General features: G+C 42.5%; 3 protein-coding genes across 7 annotated transcripts; all 3 read right to left on the reverse strand.

The window, feature by feature from the left end:
- Positions 1–41: 41 nt before the first annotated feature.
- Positions 42–6129, reverse strand: cyp20a1 (cytochrome P450, family 20, subfamily A, polypeptide 1). Its single transcript, XM_030410301.1, has 13 exons — positions 5892–6129; positions 5201–5250; positions 4889–5055; positions 4638–4783; positions 4369–4536; positions 4041–4119; positions 2942–3054; positions 2803–2857; positions 2279–2399; positions 1973–2084; positions 1443–1507; positions 771–860; positions 42–610 (listed from the first exon to the last, which is right to left on the reverse strand). Exons 1-13 carry the CDS (start codon positions 5961–5963, stop codon positions 460–462), a joined length of 1389 nt encoding a protein of 462 aa, XP_030266161.1. The 5' UTR covers positions 5964–6129; the 3' UTR covers positions 42–459.
- Positions 6130–6522: 393 nt separating this feature from the next.
- LOC115577302 (transmembrane protein 237B-like) lies at positions 6523–11497 on the reverse strand. Of its 3 annotated transcripts, none has more exons than XM_030410302.1 (14): positions 11298–11497; positions 10972–11007; positions 9267–9298; positions 9144–9157; positions 8973–9047; positions 8565–8693; positions 8336–8429; positions 8082–8239; positions 7873–8005; positions 7587–7778; positions 7204–7277; positions 7018–7105; positions 6824–6945; positions 6523–6733 (listed from the first exon to the last, which is right to left on the reverse strand). In XM_030410302.1, exons 1-14 carry the CDS (start codon positions 11316–11318, stop codon positions 6669–6671), a joined length of 1233 nt encoding a protein of 410 aa, XP_030266162.1. In that variant the 5' UTR covers positions 11319–11497; the 3' UTR covers positions 6523–6668. The 3 variants fall into 3 exon arrangements, with proteins under 3 accessions (XP_030266162.1, XP_030266163.1, XP_030266164.1); XM_030410303.1 differs by lacking the exon at positions 11298–11497 and adding an exon at positions 11097–11275; XM_030410304.1 differs by lacking the exons at positions 10972–11007; positions 11298–11497 and adding an exon at positions 10048–10899.
- A 228-nt stretch (positions 11498–11725) lies between these two features.
- Positions 11726–22636, reverse strand: mpp4b (MAGUK p55 scaffold protein 4b). Of its 3 annotated transcripts, none has more exons than XM_030409343.1 (22): positions 22450–22636; positions 21172–21289; positions 20957–21078; positions 20657–20734; positions 20486–20569; positions 20027–20158; positions 17343–17424; positions 17035–17120; positions 16673–16744; positions 16376–16572; positions 15805–15863; positions 15683–15700; positions 15543–15584; positions 15433–15453; positions 15288–15302; positions 14487–14528; positions 14224–14397; positions 13846–13926; positions 13635–13728; positions 13394–13502; positions 12921–13055; positions 11726–12729 (listed from the first exon to the last, which is right to left on the reverse strand). In XM_030409343.1, exons 2-22 carry the CDS (start codon positions 21227–21229, stop codon positions 12541–12543), a joined length of 1890 nt encoding a protein of 629 aa, XP_030265203.1. In that variant the 5' UTR covers positions 21230–21289; positions 22450–22636; the 3' UTR covers positions 11726–12540. The 3 variants fall into 3 exon arrangements, 2 of the variants coding, with proteins under 2 accessions (XP_030265203.1, XP_030265202.1); XM_030409342.1 differs by having other exon boundaries at positions 16673–16747; positions 22450–22627; XR_003982941.1 differs by lacking the exons at positions 11726–12729; positions 12921–13055; positions 13394–13502; ... (9 more) ...; positions 16376–16572; positions 16673–16744 and adding exons at positions 17753–18682; positions 18785–19175 and having other exon boundaries at positions 17086–17120.
- Positions 22637–22888: the final 252 nt, after the last annotated feature.

Raw genomic sequence — 22888 nt, forward strand, 5'->3', positions numbered from 1 at the left:
GATACATACATACTGAAAAGAATGACACAAACACACACAAGATCCTCATACATATTTAATTATACGCAAGGTGCGAACATGTTTAAAAAGGAATGAAATGTCTAAATCCCATGTGGGTTATATCAACAAACAAACTAGTCACATGTCATCAGGAATTTCGACTTAAGGCAGTTGTACGAGGAATTATAGAGAAATTTTGAAGTAGCACATGCTGTTTTTCTCTACATCGACGTAGAGTATTAAACCACAGAGTTTCCCTCCAATGTCTTTTTTCAGAAGTGGACAGACGAGGTCATGATGTGCTTAAGGCCTCAGGTTACTGTACAGTCATAATTTCCAAAGAGTCTCAACTACCACAAGGAAAGAAAATGCGTGGATCCTCATCAGTCAGGAAATACTTTGCTGGTAATTCTTTAAACCGCGATGTTATTGTTCTTTAGACACAGGACGCCTCAGTTTCTAGCTTCTTCTGCTGACGGTGATCCAGGTCTCGTCTTTCGGCGTGGACACCAGCTCAGATCGGACCTCCATGACCTGTCCCTTCAACTTGTGAAGCTTCAGCTGACGCACCAACGTGCTGAGCAGCACGGTGGCGATGGTGTAGGCGAACCTATCAGAGAGTACAAATATAATGAACATTCAAAGTCGAATTAGCTTCTTTTTCAAGCTCCACAAACTATACAAGTGTTCTGGAGTTAAATGTCTGCACTGTGGGTCCAAGAGTCCAACATTTCTTCTCTCTGATTTCGAGTTTTATTGTTCGTCTCTACCTGAGTTCCGGGCATGTTTGATTCCCAGAGAATCCGAGCAGACAGAAGCTCTTCCTCACTGATTCCTCCTCAAATCGATCGGGGTCAAACCTGAAGGACATGAACGAATTGGACAAATCAATATTGTAAACCCGAATGAAAAAAAAACCCACAATGTGATGATGTGATACTATCATGAGATGCTCAGTGTATTCCAGGAGTTATTTTGTGATCAACACCTGCCTGGTCTACTGTACTTCTACTGCCAAGTGACATCCAATAAAGTATACAGTCATGCTGGTGGCCAGCCTTGTGCTAAATGCTAATCTCAGCTTGCTAACACGCTCCAACAAAAGGTAAAGCCAACACGATGATGTTTGAGGAAGTGTTACCAGAAGTGACCATATTTGGATGCAAGGGTGGATCCCAGACATTTCATAGTAGTGACTCGTTAATCACAAGGTAGCCACGCCCTGATTCACATCCTGCTTTGTCATCCATTTGACTCTAAACAGGACCTTCATTTACAAAATGAGCATCTTGTTGTGTTGAAGAAGACTTGAAACTAGAGATTGAAACCATGAACTCATTAGGAGACTGTTTACAGAGGTCATCAAGAGAGAAGTAGGATAATTTTCTCATAAGCTTACATACAATCAGACTTCTTTTTAGCAACCAAAGCAAACTGCACACCTGTACGGGGCGCTCCAGGTGTCAGAATCTTGCAGGACCACTCCCAAAGCGTAGATGACCAACGTCTGAAGCAAAGCAAGAACAAAATTTAGGCATCAATTTGAATAAATGCACATTTTCTCATATTATCTTGTGTTTCTGTTTTCCTCTTATGCAAAACATTTTGAATTTCCTCGTTTTCGCAGGCGGCGATGCAAATAAACTCACATCGCCTTAGAGACTGCTGTCATTTTCGGGTGTGATATCATTTTCTTCATTTTAACTGTTTTTCTTTTAAACTCCAGGAAAAAGTCTGCATAAAATAATAAATAGTGATATGTGCAGGGATAATATGCAGAGTTCTGCTAAATGGCAACTCACCCACAGACAGTTTGTTTACATTAACACGATGTCAGGCCTATGTTGGTCAAACTAAAGTAGAACATTTCTCCATCATCTCCATATTTATTGTTTGGCTGGCAGCCATAATTTCATGATAAGCTGAAGAGAAACAAACAGACACACAGCTGCAGACAGCGGAAAGCAGATACCTCTTTAGGGATGACATGTTGATCGACTTTGCCCTCCACTTCCTGAAGCCGAGCCGCGACGGGGGTCAGCTTGGCAGTCCTCACCGTCTCGTTGAGGACCTGCTGGCAGTATCTTTCCGAGGACAGAAATGTGATAAGATCAAGGTTACCGAACTACGCCCGGGTGAGATTTTTGACTTTTACACCCCCATTCTTGGCAAATCTGTCAAAACACATAATCTTTAAATGCTTCACTAAAACTGGACGGAAGCCCGTTGACTCGTCTGAGATATTAGCTGAGGTTTTAGACGAGTCCAAAGATCTTACTTGAGCTGAGGGATCTTGTCCAGAGTAACTGGATCCGAACCCAAAACCTCGTCCAGTTCCTGGTACAGTTTGTCCTGAACGTCCTCTGAGGTGGACAGGAAGTGGAGCGCCCAGATACACACTGTGAAAACACATTTCACATTTCATAAACCAGAGAAAAGATGCTTTTGGGGGTTTTGTTTACTTGACATCAGATGCTTTGTTGATTGTTTAATTTGAAATATTAATAATATGAATGTCTCAGTGTTTTAAAGAGCTACTTCAGGGTCAACAAAGTCCCAAAATAGCAGCAAACTAACCAACTGAAGACGCTGATTATTCGAATATTTGAAATAAAAATTCTAGCAAAAATAACAAACATTTTCTTGTTTCTTCTCGTTCCCCCAGGGTGAAGATTTGATCACAGTAGACTGAATATTGTCGGACAAAATGTCACATGTAAAGACGTCACCACGGGCTCGAAGAGATCTAATCTAATGATGAGTCAATAAAAAGAGATCTGATCTGGAGCCGTTTTCACTTACAGTTGGCCGTGATGACGCATCCAGCCAAAGTGAAAACCATACAGTCCTCCATGATCTGAAACCAACAAACAAACTTCATCTCAGATCTTTAATAGAACTTTATGGGTCTTGTGTGTCTGGCGGCTCCATCAGTATTCACCTGTCGTTCCGTGAGGCTGGACTGCAGCAGAGTGTCCACAAACATCGTCTGCTTCCTTTGGGCTTTTCTGTCCTTCGCCACCGACAGCAGCACAGATTCCATTTCTGACAAAGCTGAACGCCCGCGAGGAAAAATACATTGTCATTTGACTTTTTGGCACGAACACAAAGCTGCCTGACACTCAAACTGGAGGTCGCAAGTTGAAAAGACTTCGAGCTCTTCAGACAGCACTTAAAGAGCAACTAAACCCCCAAACCACTTTTTTCTGCTGAAAACCAATGTATTTGGGTATGAAGTAGTGTTGCTGAGTGATTCTGGTCCAACTCTTGACATTTTAGTCGAAGTATTTCAATTTGGCGTATTTTGTAGTAAAAATGTAAGTGTGACTGCCCTCTATGGGTTGAAACCCGGTTATTACAATCGAATTTTCCTATTGGCTGAGATGGAGGCAGATGACGTTTTGGAGGCAGCTTTCGTCACGGTCCACCACGGTTAGCTCCGCCCCCTCCTATAAAAACTAGCACCTGCTGATCTGGAATCTGTGGCGAGTAGGTTGGATTGAGAGAACTGCGAATAGAGAGGCATAGTGATTATTGAGTAGGTAGTGTAGTGTGGTGACAGGTTAGGGGGAGGGGGAGGGGGGAATCGGAGAGTACTCCTGGAGCCCCGCCCATCATCAAGGCATTTTTTGAATTTCCAGCTTAGAGCACGTCATCCAAAACTGAGGGGTTTAGTTGCTCTTTAAGAGAAAGTCCCCGTGTTGTCTGTCCTTGGCAGATGAATAAGTAACAGTGGCAGTTAACTGGTTAAAGTGAAAATACAAAAAAATTCAGCCTTTATCGTCTCTCAGGCTCCATTTCTGGCTATCACAAACAAATTAAATCAGAGCCTCTGCAAACATTTCCTCCTGTTTCTCCACATCCAAGCAGCTGAACACTGCTCCCAAATGTCAACACACTGCAGGTGTGAAGGAGCTAAATGGACACAATGAAAATCAAGACAAAAAAACAGACTCACTAGACTCAAAAAGGATGAAAGAAGGTAGTTTAGTACGTCTCGATATAGATGAGGTCAGTTCAGTTAAAGCTTCCACGCTCACCCTTCTCATAATGTGCCTTCCTGCTGGAGCTCTTCTCCAGCGAGCCGTCCAAGTAGCCTTTCCCGATTTCTGACCAGATCTGGTGGAGTCAGGAGAGGAGGAAAACAAAATCAACTGACACATTTTCACAGATTTTACCTCATACCACCGGGACCTGAGGCTCAAAACCAGCGTCCTTTCCTCTAGATCAGTAAGCACTGAGATCGTGGTTTGTAGGTCAAACTGGGATTCTCACAATTATTATTCACGTTGGACAGTAGCCAGGATGCTAGCGGTGGCCCTGTGCTAACACCACCACAACTCTTTCATTCAATGAGGAAAAACTCACAGCGTCGTGGTTTTTGCGGAAGGAAATGACATCACTGTCGTCTCTGAATCGCTCTCCCAGAGCCAGCTGGGTGACAGACTTCATGGCCAGACCCAGCAGGTGGGCACAGAGAGGGGTGTGCTGAGCATCCGGGAACGACTTCCACTTTCCCACCAGCTCGTCCACCAGCTTTAAGAAGACACAGACATCAGACGTACTTCTTAATGTCAGTGCAGTCGTAAACATGTATGTGTGTTTTTTTGTTTTTTTTTTATATCAGCGATACAAACCTTGAGCACAAGGGGGAAGTTGTTCTTCAGCGTGTTGTTGATGGCACTCTCGTACACCTTTTTCCTTATCACGGTCTCATTCGCCCCGCCTCCCATCCCTGACTGGTAACCTAGCAACGACTTCAGCATCGTCTCAAAGGAGTCAGCTGAGAAGAGAAACAACAAGAGGAGAGCTTTGTCCTTAGATACTGTAAAGTGTTAATTCAGTTGGACAATCATCCAAACAGTGTGGTAGATGTTGGTGCACGTACTGCTGTGGTTTGGGTTGATGTGTTGCCGTAGCTGCTGCACAGAACCCAGGCTGACCACCGGCCGGCCGCCAAACCAGAACGACGCCACAGACCCAAACTCCTGATGCAGACTGACCAGGAACTCGTGCAGGCTGCCTTTGTTCACGATGTCCTGCAGGTTCCCATCCCTGAAAGAGAAGAGAGACATGATTCAATCTAATGTGAATATTTATTGCACTTTACAAATCTGTCATCAGTAGTTTACCTGCTAGTATATGAACTTTAAAGCATCCTGTAAGTGAACAGGAAACAGATATTAAGATGACAACTTACTTCTCATCTGTAGGATTGAGACCTGGGATGCCAGAGGCCCTCCTGGATGACTGAAAACATGATTGGAAATCGAATTTCTTGGTAAATGCCAATGAAGTACTTCATTATTTAGACTTTTTTGACAATACTGATATCTGTACTGTCGACACCGACTTTCAAACACATCTTCTTTCTCCCTTAAGTTTAAATGTGGTCATACCAGTCCAATCTATAGCTAAAGCCAAAAAGTTAGCGTTCCATTCAGTAGTAGGGAATCTCCCTGGAAAATACTGCAATTTAATGTTTCCTCTCTTCCACACAAACGTTAAGATTTCCAACACACAATATAAGGTAATCAGATTAACTTTTAATATCTTCTGGCAAAATCGGCGAATAAATAACGGACTAAACAGCCTCCATTTTTCAGCTATTTCACTTTAAAAGCTAATTGGTAAATGGTTAATGGCGCTTGTTACCGCCCACCGAGAACTCTTAAAGTTGTACTTTATTCAACCAGGTTCCTGATTGGTGTATTGAATGCACGCCGAAACAACACAACATTTGTAACAATTCATTTGACACCTTAAATTACGTCATATAACACGTTTTGCTAGTAAATGACCAAGGTAACATTACATGAATGTCTACAATGGATAACGGACGAGCTAAGTAGCTAGCTAACTTGGCTAACTTCAAACTTGCAGGGACTTACCGGATACAAATAGAGAACAGCGCCAACCAAAATGATGACAAACGTGACGGCAAAGATGGCAAAGTCCAGCATGACTTCTCGCTTTTAGTAGCACTCTTGGTGCTAACTTTTACTCATGAATATCTGGAGATTTCCACCCAAACTGATAACACTGTCCGTTACCACGTCAACAGAAACTGCACGGACAAGATCGCCGCTCCGTGTTCGACTACACAGTCTGGTTGGCTGGCAGAACAGAACAAACGAATCTATCTCAGAATGCATCGATGGATACTACAGAGATAATGAACATGTTTTATCATTTGGAGTTCCATTACTTTCAGATATAAGAATTGGACACCTTAAATTAATCATCAAAACAAATATGGTCTCACTGGAGTAACCGCTAACTGCTACTTAGCTGCAGCTGATGTAAGCTAGTTAGCTCAGTTAGCCGTGCAGTTAGCTGTTCGGACTGCGCAATGGAACCAGGAGTGTGTATATGTGTTGACAATGCTGACATTCATTCAGTTTACATTGAAATGTCATCTTTATTTCATGACAGCGAAAATTTTCACTGCAAATTCGACCTTGTCAGCATCCGTTTTAATCCAACTGTTCCTTGAGATTGTAATAATGAGGCATTTCTTGGATTAGTTGAATAAAACTCTGTATTTAAAAAGAGAACAGCACGTTTACATTTAAAAAATACAAAAATAAACACAACACATGCAGAGTTCACTGCTAAAATACAAAACATGTGCAAAATAACAACAAAGCTGCACGGCGTGCGTCTTCTCAGGCCGTCATTTCTGATTTGTCCTCTGGTTTGGGAGGCTCAATCTCCATGGCCAGTAGGTAACCTGAGGAAGAGGAACAAGATAATACATGTTTAAAGGTAGATCTTCCTTTTAAAATTAAAATGTTAAAGCTGTTCTCTCACTCTCTCTCACATTCAGTGTAGTCTGTCTCCGGTCGGGTTGCGATGCAGATCCAGGCCAGCCCCACCAGCAGAGCCACCACCAGGTTGACCGTCACCCAAGGGTGGAGAATCTGGTGCTCCAACCCTTGTGGCCTAGAGAATTGAAAGGTATCAGAACCAAGCTTCACAGAAACATAGAAACATAAATGAGTGCAGCGAGCTCACCATAACGTCCCGTTGACAGCCGGGTACAGGTTGATTCGATCGCTGGTCATCTGCTGGCTCAGAGAGAGGACCAACGCTGAGAAATACACTGGATGAGACAAAAATAAACGAAGAGTGTTAACTGAGACTGAACACACACAATCTGTTAAAGAGGAAAAAAACTGTTAACTGACTGTGTTGACTCACAGAAAGAGGCGAGAGCGACCGGGTCCAGTGTGAGGAACTCCCGCAGAGCCACGGAGCCTTTAGCTAGGTTCACTCTGAGAACACAAGAGTTAACTTTTTAAAAAACATGCAGCATTTCTGTTCACATCAATCTACTTTACGGCACTTTCCATTAGTAAGATGAACTAAAACTTAAAATCTGAGGCTTGAATACTGGAAAACTCAATATATGCAACATAAAACATTGTTTAGCTTATATAAGTTCTGTTAGTTACCTAAAACCACAGAACCTACGTCTGTCTGATCGGCTTTTATTGGGTGGATATTGTGTAGTCTGAACCTTGCAAAGGATTATTTCCTGGAGGGTGTTTTCCATTTTCAAGAGGTTTCTGAAAAAGTTTCACCTGTCGAACGCAGCCACGGTGCTGATGGCCAGCAGCATGTAGAGAAGCGACTGTGAGGGGTAAGCCAGGCAGTGGTACTGCTCCAGCAGGTTGGACAGAGCGGTGAGGTGCTGCCCCGCTAACATGTACACCACCACCACGTTCCACACGGCGTAGCCTGCCAGGAAGCCGTGACAGTACAGGCCAAACGACCTGCAACAAATCACAAAGGAGAACAGAGAGATATAGAGAGGGAGGAACACACACTCGTGGATGTTTTACTTTGCAGGAGATTGTTTTTCTTTACCGAAAACCTTCGTGCACTTTGAGAGAAACGTCCCTGGTGGTCCAGAGCGGCTGGATGTGCTGGAAGTCGGTCATGTTGTCCGTCTGGTCGCTGGTCTTCCTCCAGTCGGAGCGCTCGGCGGCCTGGAAACGCTCTGCACAACAACACACGCATTTAGAGAAGTTCCCGTCGCCACTTAAACGGACACAACTTCTTCTGTTGTTACTCACTGTTCCTCTCTACGAACACTTTCCCCACCGGCTGACTCTGACCCTGAGGGGCCGAGAACAGGGAATGCTGGGGGATCGAAGGAGGGGAGTCGGTGATGATGTCATCCTCTTCTATGTCCAACTCATCGGGAAGATGTGATTCCACGGCTTTCAACTTCCTGGAATGACAAGAGTAAATAATAAAGGTTAAAATTATATATTAAAAGTTAATATAACAACATACTGAGTGACAACCCCAATAATTACATTCTTACTTTTTCTTTTTAGGTTTTTTCACCACTTCCTCTCCATCGGTGGTCTGATCAGCTGTGTCTCCGTTCACCAGGTCGGCTTGGTCATCTTCAAGATCTGAAACCATGAATTCACAGATCTTTAGACCGAGAAATGATCTACTCTTATTATCGCCTACGACATTTGCAGGCTAGCAGAACTTAAATGCAGAAAAGCAGTATTCATAGGGGAGCTTATGTCTCCCGTGTTTACCTATCGTGGCAGTTTTCTTTTTCTTCTTCCTCCTCTGCGGCGGTGCATCCGATGTGGCTTCAAAGGAAAGATGCTCTCCGACCTCAGACTCCCTCCGGCTGCCGAAACCGCCCATCTCCATCCCCTGATCTGAACAGGAGACAGCAGACACTTAATACATTACAAATTAAAATGTCATTCTTCTTTTTTTTTTTAAATGTATTATGGAAACCCCACAAATGTAGTAACCTCTTCTCACAGTCAGCTTTTAACTGAGAAGTGATTCACACCATCACTGTGGAGTCATAAGAGTGCCGAGAAACAGAATAAATAAATTTGTGTGAAATAAATACTGTGGGAACATAAAGCCAAAATGGACGAACTGTCACTTAGAATCCAGGTAAATAAAAGGTTTAAAGTTTTACATACCGTCCATATCATCGACTCCATTCGTCTCATTTTTCACCCTCCTCTTCTTCTTGTGTTTGGCTGCCGGTGCCTCTCCTTTACGAGACGATAAATAAAGGAAAGCTGAGTCAAATCGAGAACTTTGATGCAAATCAAATGTACAAAATTTCAATATTTTAAATCGTGACTGACCAGTTGTCTCTTGACTTCATGCGTCAATGCGTCCAACAAAAGAAAAAGAAGAAAGTTTGTTTAGACACTTCAGCATTTATACTGCAGATAAAGACACATATGTAAAGTGACACATTTTCCTACCTCGGCATTGTCGGAAGAGATCGCTGCCCTCGCTTTAGAGACAAAAAAGAGAAGTCAGTTTTCTACAAAAATTCATCTTATTTTTTTTATTAATTTTATTCCAACTTTTTGAATGATTTAAAGGTTTACCAGGTTTAAATTGTTTACCAAGTTAAATTTAAGACTTTCTTAAACATGTTTAAAGCCTCACAAATCAGTTTAATATTTGTTTTATGGCACGAAAAATCTTCATGAGTTAATTAGTTATCAAAAGCATTTGAATCACATTTTCGTGTGCACATCCCAGCATTATCATTAACTATGACCTTGACTTTGAAAAGCAACAGATAAATGATTACATGGAGGGATTAGATTATTTAAAATCAACTAATTAAGGTCCACGTATGGAAGGATTTTTAAGCCATTATTTTGCTCAAACATGCACATACAACATTTTATTAAAGCTAACTTATACAATATCAAGACAAAATGTCAAAAAGACTTTCATTTATAACTAATAATACCTTACTTGACCTGTAGATATCCAAATTAATGACAATCTTTCATTCTTCTACGTGCATAGATGTCACAGAAGTTAATTTCAGCTACTGTTTTCTAAAACGTAAACCCATCCCACCTCTACAGCCACAACAACGGTAACAAATCTGACACTTATCAGGCAGTAAAAGGTATTTGGTTCCATCAAACATTGTGTAAACACATTATTAGATTCCCCTTATAAATTGCTTTCTTTCAAAATTTTTGTCAAACAGTAACTACAGCCTGATTAAAATAACCTTACCACGGCCTTTCTGGTCATTCCCCTCAAGAATCAGAGAAGAGTGGAGTGAAGCTGCACGTAACATCTTGGCTGACTCAGTTAAATCCTCGGCTAAATCTGTGTTCCTACATACGCCACAACGGGGATTATTCAGGGCAGAGGTCAGACGACTCTAACCATTACAGACTCTTGTGTGTAGGAGAGCAAAACGTCCAGGAAGAGAGGGGCGTCTCTGAGAGCTGTTTTAATCTTTCAGATGCTGGATAAACACTGAACGCTGGGTTTATTGTCCCTGAACACACTCAGACAACTTCTGAGGAATCTTTTTTACTACTTTAAAAGGCCTTGTTAGGTGACAAACAACATAAATAAAAGTTATTTTTACTACGTGAGACATGAGTTTAGTGGATTTTCTATATATGTCTTGTATGTTAGTTATATGTGTGTTTTTATTGTTGTTTTAAAGGTGCAACTAACATTGTTTCCTCATCATAATCGTCCAGTTCCTTTTCAATCATCCAATTAGTTGCTACACTTTCAGCTACGACAGTGAAATCCTGCTCTGACAATAATGACTGAGAACTAATCAATCACAGGGATATTTTCCTATTTTGAATTCTTAAGTCCATGTCTCTGATTATAGTTATTTTCATACTTTTACTTAAATAACAATTTAAGCTGTGTTTCCACATGCAACGTCAGTACTTTTATTTTGAATGGGTCCGAATACTTCCTCCAAATCTGACCAAATAGCTGAGCCTTCTGCTTTTCTGTTTTTTATCGCCATGAATCAAATTACCTTAAACAAGACTACGGCAACTTGCAGGACAATGCAGTGTTGAAAATAACAATAATAAACAACGCGTATGACATAACATAGTGCTCTCACAAATGCAAAGTAATTAGGTTGAACTAATAATAACAAATAAGCGTTGCATGACTAACCTGTGGGAGAGGTGGCAGCTCCCTGGGTCGCATTTTCTGTAATGGAAAAAGAGATTATTAGCATTATTTACAAGTAAAGTTAGCATGAAGCTAGCTCCCTATTTTAACATGCAACGTGAACGCACTTTATCACGGAGTAGCCTGGAGCTGCACAGCAGTTAGCTAATTTTAGTTAGCTTATTATGCACGACACATAGTTCGTTTACACCAAAAAATTATGCATTTAAAGTGACAAAATAATATGTATAGATATAAAGCTAACGTTACTTTCCAAACTGACCCACTAACGTCAGCTGTGTATGACCGTTATTTAGGTAAATCGTTACCTTTGAGCCTCCCGGATCCATTTAATAAAATTAACCCGAAAGCTACGCCTTTAAATATCCATGAAGCCAAACATCTTTATATTAAAAGCATATTTTAACGACTTCAACCGTTAAAAAGTGACAAAACTGCCACTTTGTTTGGTTTATTCCATTCCGTACGCGGCAACTTTGAATCCGGATGTTTTTACGGGTAGCACACGACACTTCCTGTATCGTCAAAATAAAAGTTGATATACAAAGCCAGTAGAGAAGTTTAAAAAACACAAAATAAAATAACATGAATAATTATATTACATTAGTGAACAAGTAACTATCAGAAGGGGTTTATTAATGTCACAATTAGTACAAATATTAAAAAGGCATTGCTTTGTTTCATATTATCACTTTGTTTTTGTCAAATAAGGAAACAAAGACTTTGGGGTTTTTTTTTTCAAACAGTGTTTTTAATGTTTAAAACATAAGAACCATAACAAAAACATGAAACTACAGACTCAAAGACACAGTTCTCCATAATAATTCTCAAGGGCAGCCACATCCTCCCCTCCCAATCCATCCCCTCTCTGACATACCAATGGACGAAGGCCCTTTTGGCGTAGATCAGGATGAACTTGTGGTCGAGCCCAGGCCGTGGTGACGTTGGTGGTGTCTCTCAGCACGCACACAGCTCGTGGTCAACCCTAACCCCCCTCCCCCCCAATATCCTCTAAAAAAAAACCTGACTGTCTAATGTGTAAACATCAATTGGAAGCAGATCAGTTTCTTTAATGCGGGTGTGTGTGTAACAGTGGGAAGCAGGGCATGAAATTAACTTGTTTTTTTCTCCACATTTTTGCTAAATTAAAGCTGCAAACAGAGCAGGGAACTGTGTTGTCTATGAGCAATCTGTGCTTTGACGTTTTGCTTAGAAAAAGGAGCACTTAACTTGAGGAGCACTTAACTGAGTTCAAACCCTTTGCTGACCCTCTAAACTCGTTTTGACATGAAACCCTGACACAGTTTCGGAGATTTCTTTGGGTTTGAGTCCAGCTCCATCTTGTCTTTGGGGATTTCAAGCGACTTACGGAGCAGATCAAGCACACAAGTAACGACAAGATTAAAATATTAAGATTAATTTCATGCCCTTCTCCCCAAAAACATGCGTAATTTGTCTTAAAATTGATCTACTTGTAAAATGATTGCTGCCATGATAACAGGGTTCACATCTCTGTCATCCCCTCGTCTCCTCCTCCTCGCCTGTCCTCCCTCACGACTCGGTGGGTCGTATCCAGCTGGCAGGGACCCACTGCGGCTCGTCCTGCGCCTTCGTCACCGCCGTCAGCAGCTGGATGCAGGAGTCCTGCAGCTCATTGTTGACGATCACGTGGTCGAAGAACTGACAGTACTGAGACTCGATCTTACGGGCGGACTCTTCCATCTCCTGGAAGTCTTCGTCCTGGTGGAGGAAACAAAAGTCAGATTACAGCATCGATCAAGCAGGGCTGCAGGTACTTCACTACAAAATTATTTAGGTATATATATCAGGGTTCCCACACCTTCTTATACATCAAATTCAAGACTATTCGAGGACTTTCCAGGACCTGTGGACAGTTAAGACCAATAAAATGTGTCTGTGGGACAGTTTACCTTGAACGGTCGGTTGACGTAGTAGTTGGTGGTGATGAACGCCTCCTGTCTGGTCTCCCTGAGGCGCTCCAGTGGTGGAGGCTTCACGTAGATGACGTAGGCTCTCAGCTCGTGGGTCCTCACTGCATGAATGGCCTGAAAAGAGGGATGTTTTATCCAGCATTTAATAAAAGTGATTGAAGTCATTTAAAGGACACATTTTTTTGTTTATTTTCAGGTTCAACCTTTTTATTTTTGGTGCCTACTATTAAATGTTTACATGCTTTTATTTTTGAAAAACTCAGTTTTATGTCCTGTCTCTACTCCTCCCTTTCTGAAAAGCCCAGTTTGCTCTGATTGGTCAGCTCTCCCACGGCTGAGCAGGCAGCACACACTGTGTTGTGTTCACTGAAAAGTCTTGTTTTGTGACATATTATTGTGTTTTGACCTTCAGGGCCACCGTATTTTCGTGTCTTAAGCATTGTCGTTCTTACGTTTGGCTCGATGTCGATGACACAGATCTTTCCGCTGTTTAAAACTTCCTTCACAGACTCGATGCTGGTGCCGTAGTGATTCCCTTTGTTCTCCCCGTACTCCAAAAACCTGCAGAACAGAATGTTTTATTTCTGCCAAGCACACAGGGATTAGTAGTACTTGGACTGTAAAATAGAGGATAATGGAGCGAGTCCACTACATTCATTTATTATTCATGGATCACAGCAGAGACGGTTGTACCTGTTGTTGTACATCATGTTGTCGAAGATTTCTCGGCTGGTGAAGTAGTACTCTCTGCCAGACTCCTCGTATCCTTTGGGTGCTCTTGTCGTGTCTGCTCAAAGGAAAGAGTCATTTTAAAAGAAGGAAGATAAATCAGGCCTATTGTGTCGTTTTAACGGGTTGTAATGAACATTTTGGTGATTTTGTTGATCCTAAATTCAGGACGTACGCGGTATGGCGCCCTGGAAGATGTTTGGGTTCATCTCAATCAAGCGCCTCCGGAGTTCATTCACACCGACACCAGGCGGACCTGAGAAATGCAGAAAATATCTGACATTTTAATCACAATCATGCATTAAAATCATATCAAATGTGCTGTTAATGAATGAAATAATTTTTTTTTATGTATATACACTTCCAAGTCAAGTTTAATGAGTTAAATGAAACATTTGTTGACTACGATGATGTCATTTTGCTGTAAGTCTAATTCAAGGACCCAATTCAACATGGTTCATAAGTAAAGAAATTATTAAAAAACAAGTTTCTGTTCTTGTAGAAAAATAAAAATGTAAATACAAGCACTTTAAATTTGTGAACTCTACTGTACCCAGGAGGGCGATGGGGCGATGAGCGTCCTGCGGGTGGCGCTGGTAGCGCACCACCTCCTCGTAGGGGCTGTTGAGGGCGCTGTGGCAGCTGCTGGGGCAGCGGGTGTGGCAGGACGGCTGGGTGGTGCTGTGAGAGCGCCGCCGACACAGACGCATGCTGCGCCTGAAGCCCACTGAGAGAAAAGAAGATTCAGAGACCAGGTCTGACTTTTTAAATGTGCGGAGTTCAGTGCAGGTGAGAGTCTGATGTTTGAAGACTTACCCAAGTAGATCCCTTCAGTGTTGGTGCTGAAGTCATCCTCCTCTGTTAACATGGAGAGAAACAGAGAGGCAGAGTGAGACTAATGGAGTAAAGGACCAAAAGACATTTCGTTTATTGTCGTGAAAGAGTCTGAGATGATTGATCATGTTTGCAAAACTCAGTTTCAGCTCCAAAATACAGCTGTTAGTGAAATTACTTGTATTTGTCACTGTAATCTTTTTTTTTTAATACAACTTGTTTTGTCTTTTTTAGTCAATAATGTTTCAATAGTCCTTCCAAAGCTCAACCACCACAGGATTAAGGTGTTTCTAATATAATATATTTTATATATATATATATATATATATATATATATATATATATATATATATATATATATATATACACATATATATATATATATATATATATATATATATACACATCAATAAATATACAACCAATAAAAGGAAAGTATAAATATGAACACATATATCAATCTTACATTTACGCAAGATATAAACCAACACCAACAAGACTTTTATTGTCGTGTATCAAACTGAAAACAGTCTGAAACCTACAATTCCCATAATGCAATGCAACACATTTGAAACACAGGCACTATTACCCAACTTGATTTTGTCGGGTAAAAACAACAAAGTGAATAATTACATATTGATTGCTATCTGTTATCTTTTGACTGTTTTATAAATGTTTTTTTCTGTCTATTACTTCCCTAATTTGTCAAGTTTGGTCCTCCGTACATGAAAGTGTTTCTCTTCAAAGGCAGATAAAAAAGCAAACATTTGTGGATTTTCTCACCTTCTCTGAGCTCCTCTGACATTTCCCCCGTCAGACAGCAGAAGAGATTGGAAAAGAAACAACAAATGCTTCAGATGAAGGACAAGAGACGGAGCGACGCTTCAGAAGTGGAAAATAAAGATGAAATCAACAAAGACTTACCTACCAGATTCAAATGCCTCCTCGTCTGACGGAAAGGAAAACAAGCAGGAAGAAATTACTCACAAAGCAGGAGAGACAGATGAAGAAAGCAATAAGAGACAGGTGAGCTGTTACCTGCTTCAACACATTTCTCATCGATGGCCATCATGTCTTCCTCTGTGGGCGAAGAAAGGAAATAAAAAGTTAAATCTGCGAGAGAGCGCATGAATCTCTCTGCACTCTGGTTTTGCCGTAAACATGAAATTTCTCCTTACCTTCCTCTACAGTGCTCACTTCAGTAAGCGCGGGGTTAAAAAACAATGGAAACCACGTTGTCAATTCTGAAACTGTTCAGACTTTTATTACATAAAGTCAGAGAGCATGTAGGTGAACTTACAGGTCTGTATGCAGGCATGTGGCTGATAAGGCTGAGACCACCAGAACTCCCTCTGCTTCCTGTTACAACAGACAGACAACCACTTACACATCAGCTTTAAAGTCAAAATGTTGAACTCATCTATTAGACTATAAATGTAAAAGACATATTACTAAATACATGCATACATTTCCTTATACAATCTTGCGTTGCACGATTCTGAAATTAACTCTTGAAAAATGGCCTTCATAATATCCAGAGCCTAAGGCAGCTTTTTCAAATGTCCTGCTTTGTCTAATCAACAGTCCAAAATCCAAATTAATTCAATTTAAGACGATACGAAACAGACAAAATTCAGCAAATTCTCACATTTAGGAGTCTTCAACCACTGATTGTTTAGCTTTTTTTTGCTTGGCAAGTGACTAAAACAATTATTCGCAAAACAAAAGTGAATGAGAAATAATTTCTCTTCACAGCAGAACTAGGCTGCAGTAAATATCAATAAAATATAAAAAAAAATCCCTGTAATAAAGGAAAAACACATTAAAAAAATGACATCTTCAATGTGCAAAGCCATTAAACTCATGCTGACCGTTTCAGCAAGTTGGTGGAGGGGATGAGGCCGGCGCAGGATGTGTTGCTGGGCAGTTTCTTGGCCTGCCACCAGAGGGCGTCTGTCTGGTCCACGATCTCCAGGACGTCACCTCTTCTGAAGCTCATACCGGCGTCTGCACAGGGGATGGTCGGGTCCTGATGAGGGCTGTAGTCCGCCATGGCCCGCACGTAGAGCTAACACCAGACAAGTATGTTTATGAAGACGATATTTGGGTTGTAAGAGTGGAAAACAAGAGGTTCAAGAATGGGGCAGGTGCAGATGATGATTAATTACCATCGTCTGGTTGTGGACTGGCCTTTCTGTGATGGGAATGACCTTGAACATGATGGTGCCTTGCGACTTTGCCTGCTGATCGGACACAAAATTCATCAATTGCAAAGTTATTAATGCCATCTAGACTTATTAAAACATCACATTTCAACCTTCAATTGATCACTTTATTCATAGTATTTGAATCAATAGATAAATCTGGAATTTGAGAAGTTATTCAAAGGTCTGAAACCAAGCTACAGAAAAGACAATTTGGCACTCAGGACCACAGCTATGGAGGAGGGAAAATGACATACAGTATATGATTTGAATATAATGACATTTGTGCTCTCTTTTCACAGTTAGCGTCCACTTAAATGACTTACCACCACTTGGATAACTTGCTCAGGTTCCATCCCATCCACACAAAAACCGTTCACCTCTATGATCCTGTCCCCTGCATGGAGCAGACCTAAACACACAAACATGTAAATTAAAATCAGGCTGTGAACTTCGATTCATTCTCGCTAACTGTTTATTTCTCTCATGTGCATCCTGATTTAAGTCTCTGGGATGGAGTAGATTGGATTATTTTGCTCTGAACACAATCAAAGTGCAGAGAGTCTAGCTTCTAAAAGCTGTGATATGAAGTTAGCTGAGGACAATAAAAACATGCAGCGACAAAAAGGCTCACCGCTTCGATCCGCCAGCCCTCCATGAATCACCCGAGCGACGAAAATCTCCCCTGTGATCTCGTTCCTCTTTATTGTTGCTCCCTAGAACAGAAGAGTCGTCTGTCGGTCAAAACAGATCACACAAATGAAGACAAATAAAGCTGAAGGGGACATCTTTGGGAAGCCGTGACAGGATGCAAAGACTTGGTGGTGAAATGGAAGCAGGAAGGATTAAGACAGTTTAGGCACGAGCAACATTATAATGACACAAATGATGATGGCTGATGGTGTTCCTGAAAATGAGGGCTTCAGACATCAGGCATCATTGGCGAGAAGAAGGCGAGAGTCGAAATATGAACGAATGAAATGGTCCACAATGACGGGGAAAAAAGCAAAATGCCACGAGAAATATAAAATAAATGTCAACTACCACTGTGCTTGATAGGACCCAAGAAGTCCACTCTTTGGACACTCTTCGGCACCTCTCATGTCGCCTTCTTCCTCTTCTTCTTCCGCCGGCTTGATCGATCTCCTTTCACATTGTGCGAGGTTTCCTTGGGCTCGTCGAGCTTGCCGTTGGTCAGAGGGTGCTTGGAAGCTTGAGGGTCAGCCTGAACATGCTTCTTCTGCGACTGAGGGGCGTTCTTGGTTTTCAGGGTAGTTCGGGGTGACCCGTGGCAAGATACAGGCAGGCAGCTGGTGCCCTGAGAGGTGGAGGGGGCATCCAGGGAGCTGTTGAAGGAGCTGGAGGAGGTGGAGGAAGGAAGTGAGGGGAAGGAACATCCGGATTGATGTGTCAAGGATGGACGTTGCTCTCTGCTATATGGAGTTTTCTTGGGTGTGCTGTCTTGCTCAGCGGCTGCAGGGTTTGGGGAGTTGATGTCAGTCCTGGTGGTGGCGAGGAGCATCTGAAGTCGGTCCACCACCTGCGCGAGGAGCACCAAGGCCTGGGAGTTGTCCTGCACCGAGTCCGACATGCGCTCAGTCGCAGCTGCCATCTTCTCCCCGAGGAGCTTGATGTCTTTGGTGCTGTTCTCCATGGAGCTGGCCGCCAGCTGCACCGTCGTCCTCAGCTCGTCTAGACTCTCTTGCTTGGCGAGCTCAACGGGCGGCACCGAAGGCAAGTTCACAACTCTGTGAGGGCGCAAGGGGCTCGGGGGAGCGGTGCGGATCCGAGGGCTTTGGCTTCGAAACCTGGGAGGCACGCCTCGATGGAAGTAGTCGTCTATATTGTAGTAGGGGACGGTAAGACACGGGGGAGACGCAGTCCATCCCCGAGGTGTGGGAAGCGAGGACGTGGCTCCTGCAGACGCTCCTGCTTCGTCTTCATCTCCACTGTCTAGCTCTTCAACGATGTTGTCTCCAATAAAAAGACAGACATTGTTAATCCCTGAAAAAGTAGCAGTGCCGAATCGCAGAAGAGGAGGGCGCAATGACGAAATGATGACAGATCTTTTCTTACCAATCAGAACGGAGTTGTAGACCGAAGGCGCAGAGCGGTTCAGACTCCGCTCCCACAGCAGGTTGGTGTAACAAACTCTACACTGGCTCACCGGCTTGCTACAGCAGATCCGACAGCTACTCATTTGCTTATAGTGAGGCTGAAAGTACGGCCGAGATGCTGCAGCGCGACACAGCGGCTCAGTTGGCGGGTAGCTGCCTCTGCGAACGCTACACCAAGAAGACTCCTTGGCGCATGGGCTTCCAGGAGCAGGGTTCTGGACCCTGAATGCACCACCTTGGTGAAGCCTCTGACGGGTCAGACGCCTCAGGGTGTCCCAGTGACCGCGGATACCCCCTCTAAGGCTTTTTGCACATACTGGGGAGGCACAGGGCAGCGGCAGCCTGACTCTCTGGTGGTCGTAAAGAAGGAAATGAGAACTTCTACTCGAGATATCAACACTTAAAAGATGGGGAACTTGCCAAGAAGCCCTCATAAGTACTTTCTATGAAAAGTCCTGAGCAATAAATGACTGAAAGACACACCTATGACAAAAAAGAAGAGAGAGAGATTAATAATAAGTGAGTGAATGTTTGCCAAACTGTTTTGTTTCTCTTAAAAAGTCCCCCTTTCCCGAGCGGTGTCTGCTGTTATGAAACGATCTGTAGCATTAACAAACAATTATTCAAATGACAGATTATAAAATTCAAACATCTGGTCTCTGTTGGATGCAGTCAGCTGTTTGATTTATGTCTGGCAAGAAAAAAAAAAGCCGCCTACACATCCAAATACCCACGAGCATCTGCTTCGACGGGATTGGAAAAGCCTTTGTATTGCGGAGCAGCTTATATAATAACATGTATGCACTGTTTAAAAAGAAAATATAGAAAATATGAACAGCTTATGGTCATTAGAACTACATATTTAACTTTTTCGAGATATATGAGCAGCTTAAAAGGGTCAGGTCAGTTCAGAGTTACAACGGAAGGAACCATTTCAAAGTGCACTATACGGCCAAAAGTATGTGGACAACTCTTGACTGTATTAAGGCCATATCGGCACTATTTTCTGTCACAGAAATTGTTTCAATATTTACCGTAAAGTCCCTCAATCGAAACATTTTTGACTGCGAGTCCCTCAAAGAAACAGTCAACTAAAACATTCACTGTCTTCAAGTCAGAAGAAAATATTCCAAACCACATTTAATTATCTTTTCTTACAAATTGTAACAAGTAATGAGGAGACTTCAGGTGTGTAGCTCACCAGAGGCTGCTTGTTCTTGACCAGACAGACGATCCTGGTGGCCTCCTCGTCGTCCGGAAGGTCTTCTGGCATCGGTGGCAGCACCGGCTCATAGTCCTTCTGGGCCACCGTATCATGAGCCGAGAGGAGAGCCTGAAAACATGGAGAGGAAACGGTGTTTGAAATTAAGTGTGCAGCTCATCCGACAAGCATGGTATCCTTTCTTGAACTTTTTCAGCTTTCAGAAACCTCAAATTACAAGAAAAGTGTGCAAATCTTTAATGATTATGCTTAAAAAAATTGTTATACAACAATTAAAGGTTGTGAAACTAAGTTTTTCTGCATTTTTTTTTCATTACAAGTCAGTTTAAGTGACTGAAAATGTCAATAATTCAGTCACTTTGGGTTTCAGAGCACTTTTATCAGGCCAAACTGCTATTTTGAGACTTCAACCTCAAAGATTCAGACGTGGCCTCTCACCTGCAGGTGTGGTTGTCTCAGCAGGCGGTACAGCTCTTTGGCCTCTTCAGAGCAACCCTGCAGCGACCTGATGTCAATCAGCAGCTACACGGACAAGAAAATCCAACATTTAAAAAAAAAATAAAGGACCAAACGAACGAGAGCAACAAAATATTATAAAAAGAAACAAACCTGAAGTGAAAGTCCTGAAGCGTAGTCCAGAGCTGGTGCTGGAGAATCTCTCAGGTAACTCTGAAGACACTCGAAAACCTGAAAAGATTATTGGAAAATGATTCAAACTTAAAAACTTAAAAAATAGATAGATCTTTGTTACTGTGTGGTCAACATTTCATCCATATTGTTTTTAACGATGTAAGATGTCACATTAAATAAGACCTAAATGACAAAAGCTTTTGATCTGTGTTAAATTAATTAATGAAACTTTATCAACAACAGCAAAGAACCATGAAAGACTGAAAAGTGTTTCCTGACCTTGAGCAGCGACTGCAGCCAGGCGGCGTTCAGCAGACTGTGGAGGATCTCGGCCCCGTCGATGTCCTCGCTCACCGACTGTCTCACCTCGTCGATCACATCCGTCAGGATCTGACGCAGGCCTGCAGCGCGCCGACACCAGAGCGTTTATTAGAGCAGAAACAGGAAGTGGTACCAGGACCAGCAGTGAAGTACATTTCCCCCCACCGACTGACCGTGTTCTCCGAGTTCACAGTGAGGGTTTAACACCTGAGCCTCCACTGCCTGCCTCATGGTCACCGGACCACCGACCTTTGACCCCAACCACCTGCTGCCTGCTGGTCTGGGATAAACCTGGAAAACAACACGACAAACCGTGTTGGTTTTTTGTATTTTTGGCGCTGCAGACACCAACAATGAGCTGATTAGTTGATTAATCGCAACTTCTTGATGATTTTTCGAACTTACTTTGCCTTCACATCTGTTTATAATGAAAATGCCCCACACAGATCAAACTATTGAGTGGAAAAAATGAGTGTTTTTTCAACGGAGTTTGGTGCTTGGTGTTCTTGTACCTTTAAGAATTAAGAAAGGGCAATTAACTTTAAATAATGTCAAATATTCTCTGGTTCCAGCTTCTAAACTTGTCTCACATCACTACAAACTGAACATCTTCAGGTTTTGACTTTAAATCAAACAAAATAAAACATTTAAAGATGGTCATTTTGGATCCGCAGAGTTGTGAATCGAAAATCATCGCTAATGTTTCGATAATTTTTTGTTCACTTTCTTTTAATTTGTTGACTTTTGTCTCCGTCTTTGTTGCTTTTGCTGCTTTAATCGAGACAATAATCAACAGATTTAGTTTGATTACTTGCGTCTTATTAGTTGATATCTGAACTGAATAACTTTGGCTTGAGGACAAAAACGAGACATTTGAGGACATTTTGATGAACAAACAACTAATCGATCGATCTGTAAAGTGATCATTGGTTCAGGACAGAAGTGGTCCAGTTGGCCACTTCGCCTGGTCGGTAATCCATCTGCGAGCGTGCAGCGGGATCAGGTGGGAAGGTGCAGCCACGACCCCGTCAGTGCGGCGAGTGTGAAATGGGGTCAGGGGTTAATGGCACACTTCACGGCAGCTCATAAGAACAGCAGCCGTCATGTAAATACAGAGATGTGCAGGACGTAATCTCCCGCTGGTGAAGCAGTATCGAGAAAAATCTGTAATTCTGAGGCTCCAAATCAACTATTTCATGTTCTATGCCAACTTTAGGTGAGGAGGAACAAGTGACAAACCAACAACAGACATAAACAAGTTAAAAACTAAGCTGAGGCAGGTTTCAAAGCTTTAAATCATCAAATCTGTGTCAGGAAAAGCTTGTGAAAGATGACAGACGTGCGGTAAGTAACTCCTCAGGAGGTTTCTGTAGTTAAAAGAAGAGGAAGAGGACGATCCCTCTGACCTTCCCTCCAAGTCACTACCTCTTTTTTAGAAAAAAGCATCTCACCTTCCTGTCTGAATCCTCAGGGGTCCCACAAGCTTCTGTCCTCGGGCTCCTGCAGGTTTCAGCACCGGTAAAGGTGCAGGAAAATGTACGTACGAAGGGAAAATCCTCCCCGGAGAGTGGACGCTGCACTACGCTTTCATCGAGCTGCAGAGAGAGAAAGAGAGAGAGGGCTGTAATCTCCCCCGATCCCACTTAATCCCGGGCAAGTGAGCCGCCTGCCTCTGGCCACCGGAAGCCAGTTCCTCCCTCACCGGCTGGCTGGTTTGCCTCGGAGCTGCCAAATCTTCTTAACTCTTTCAGCCTTCAGCAGCACGCAGGAGGAGCTGACCGACGGACGCAGGAGGAGAGAATTCAGGGTGACACTTCTGAAGACTCTAAAAGATCACATTATGCACTCGCAGTTTATGATTTCACATCTCGGATAAAAGTCAGATTTGGA

This window comes from Sparus aurata, chromosome 24 (genome assembly GCF_900880675.1).
Source record: "Sparus aurata chromosome 24, fSpaAur1.1, whole genome shotgun sequence".
Taxonomy (NCBI): domain Eukaryota; kingdom Metazoa; phylum Chordata; class Actinopteri; order Spariformes; family Sparidae; genus Sparus; species Sparus aurata.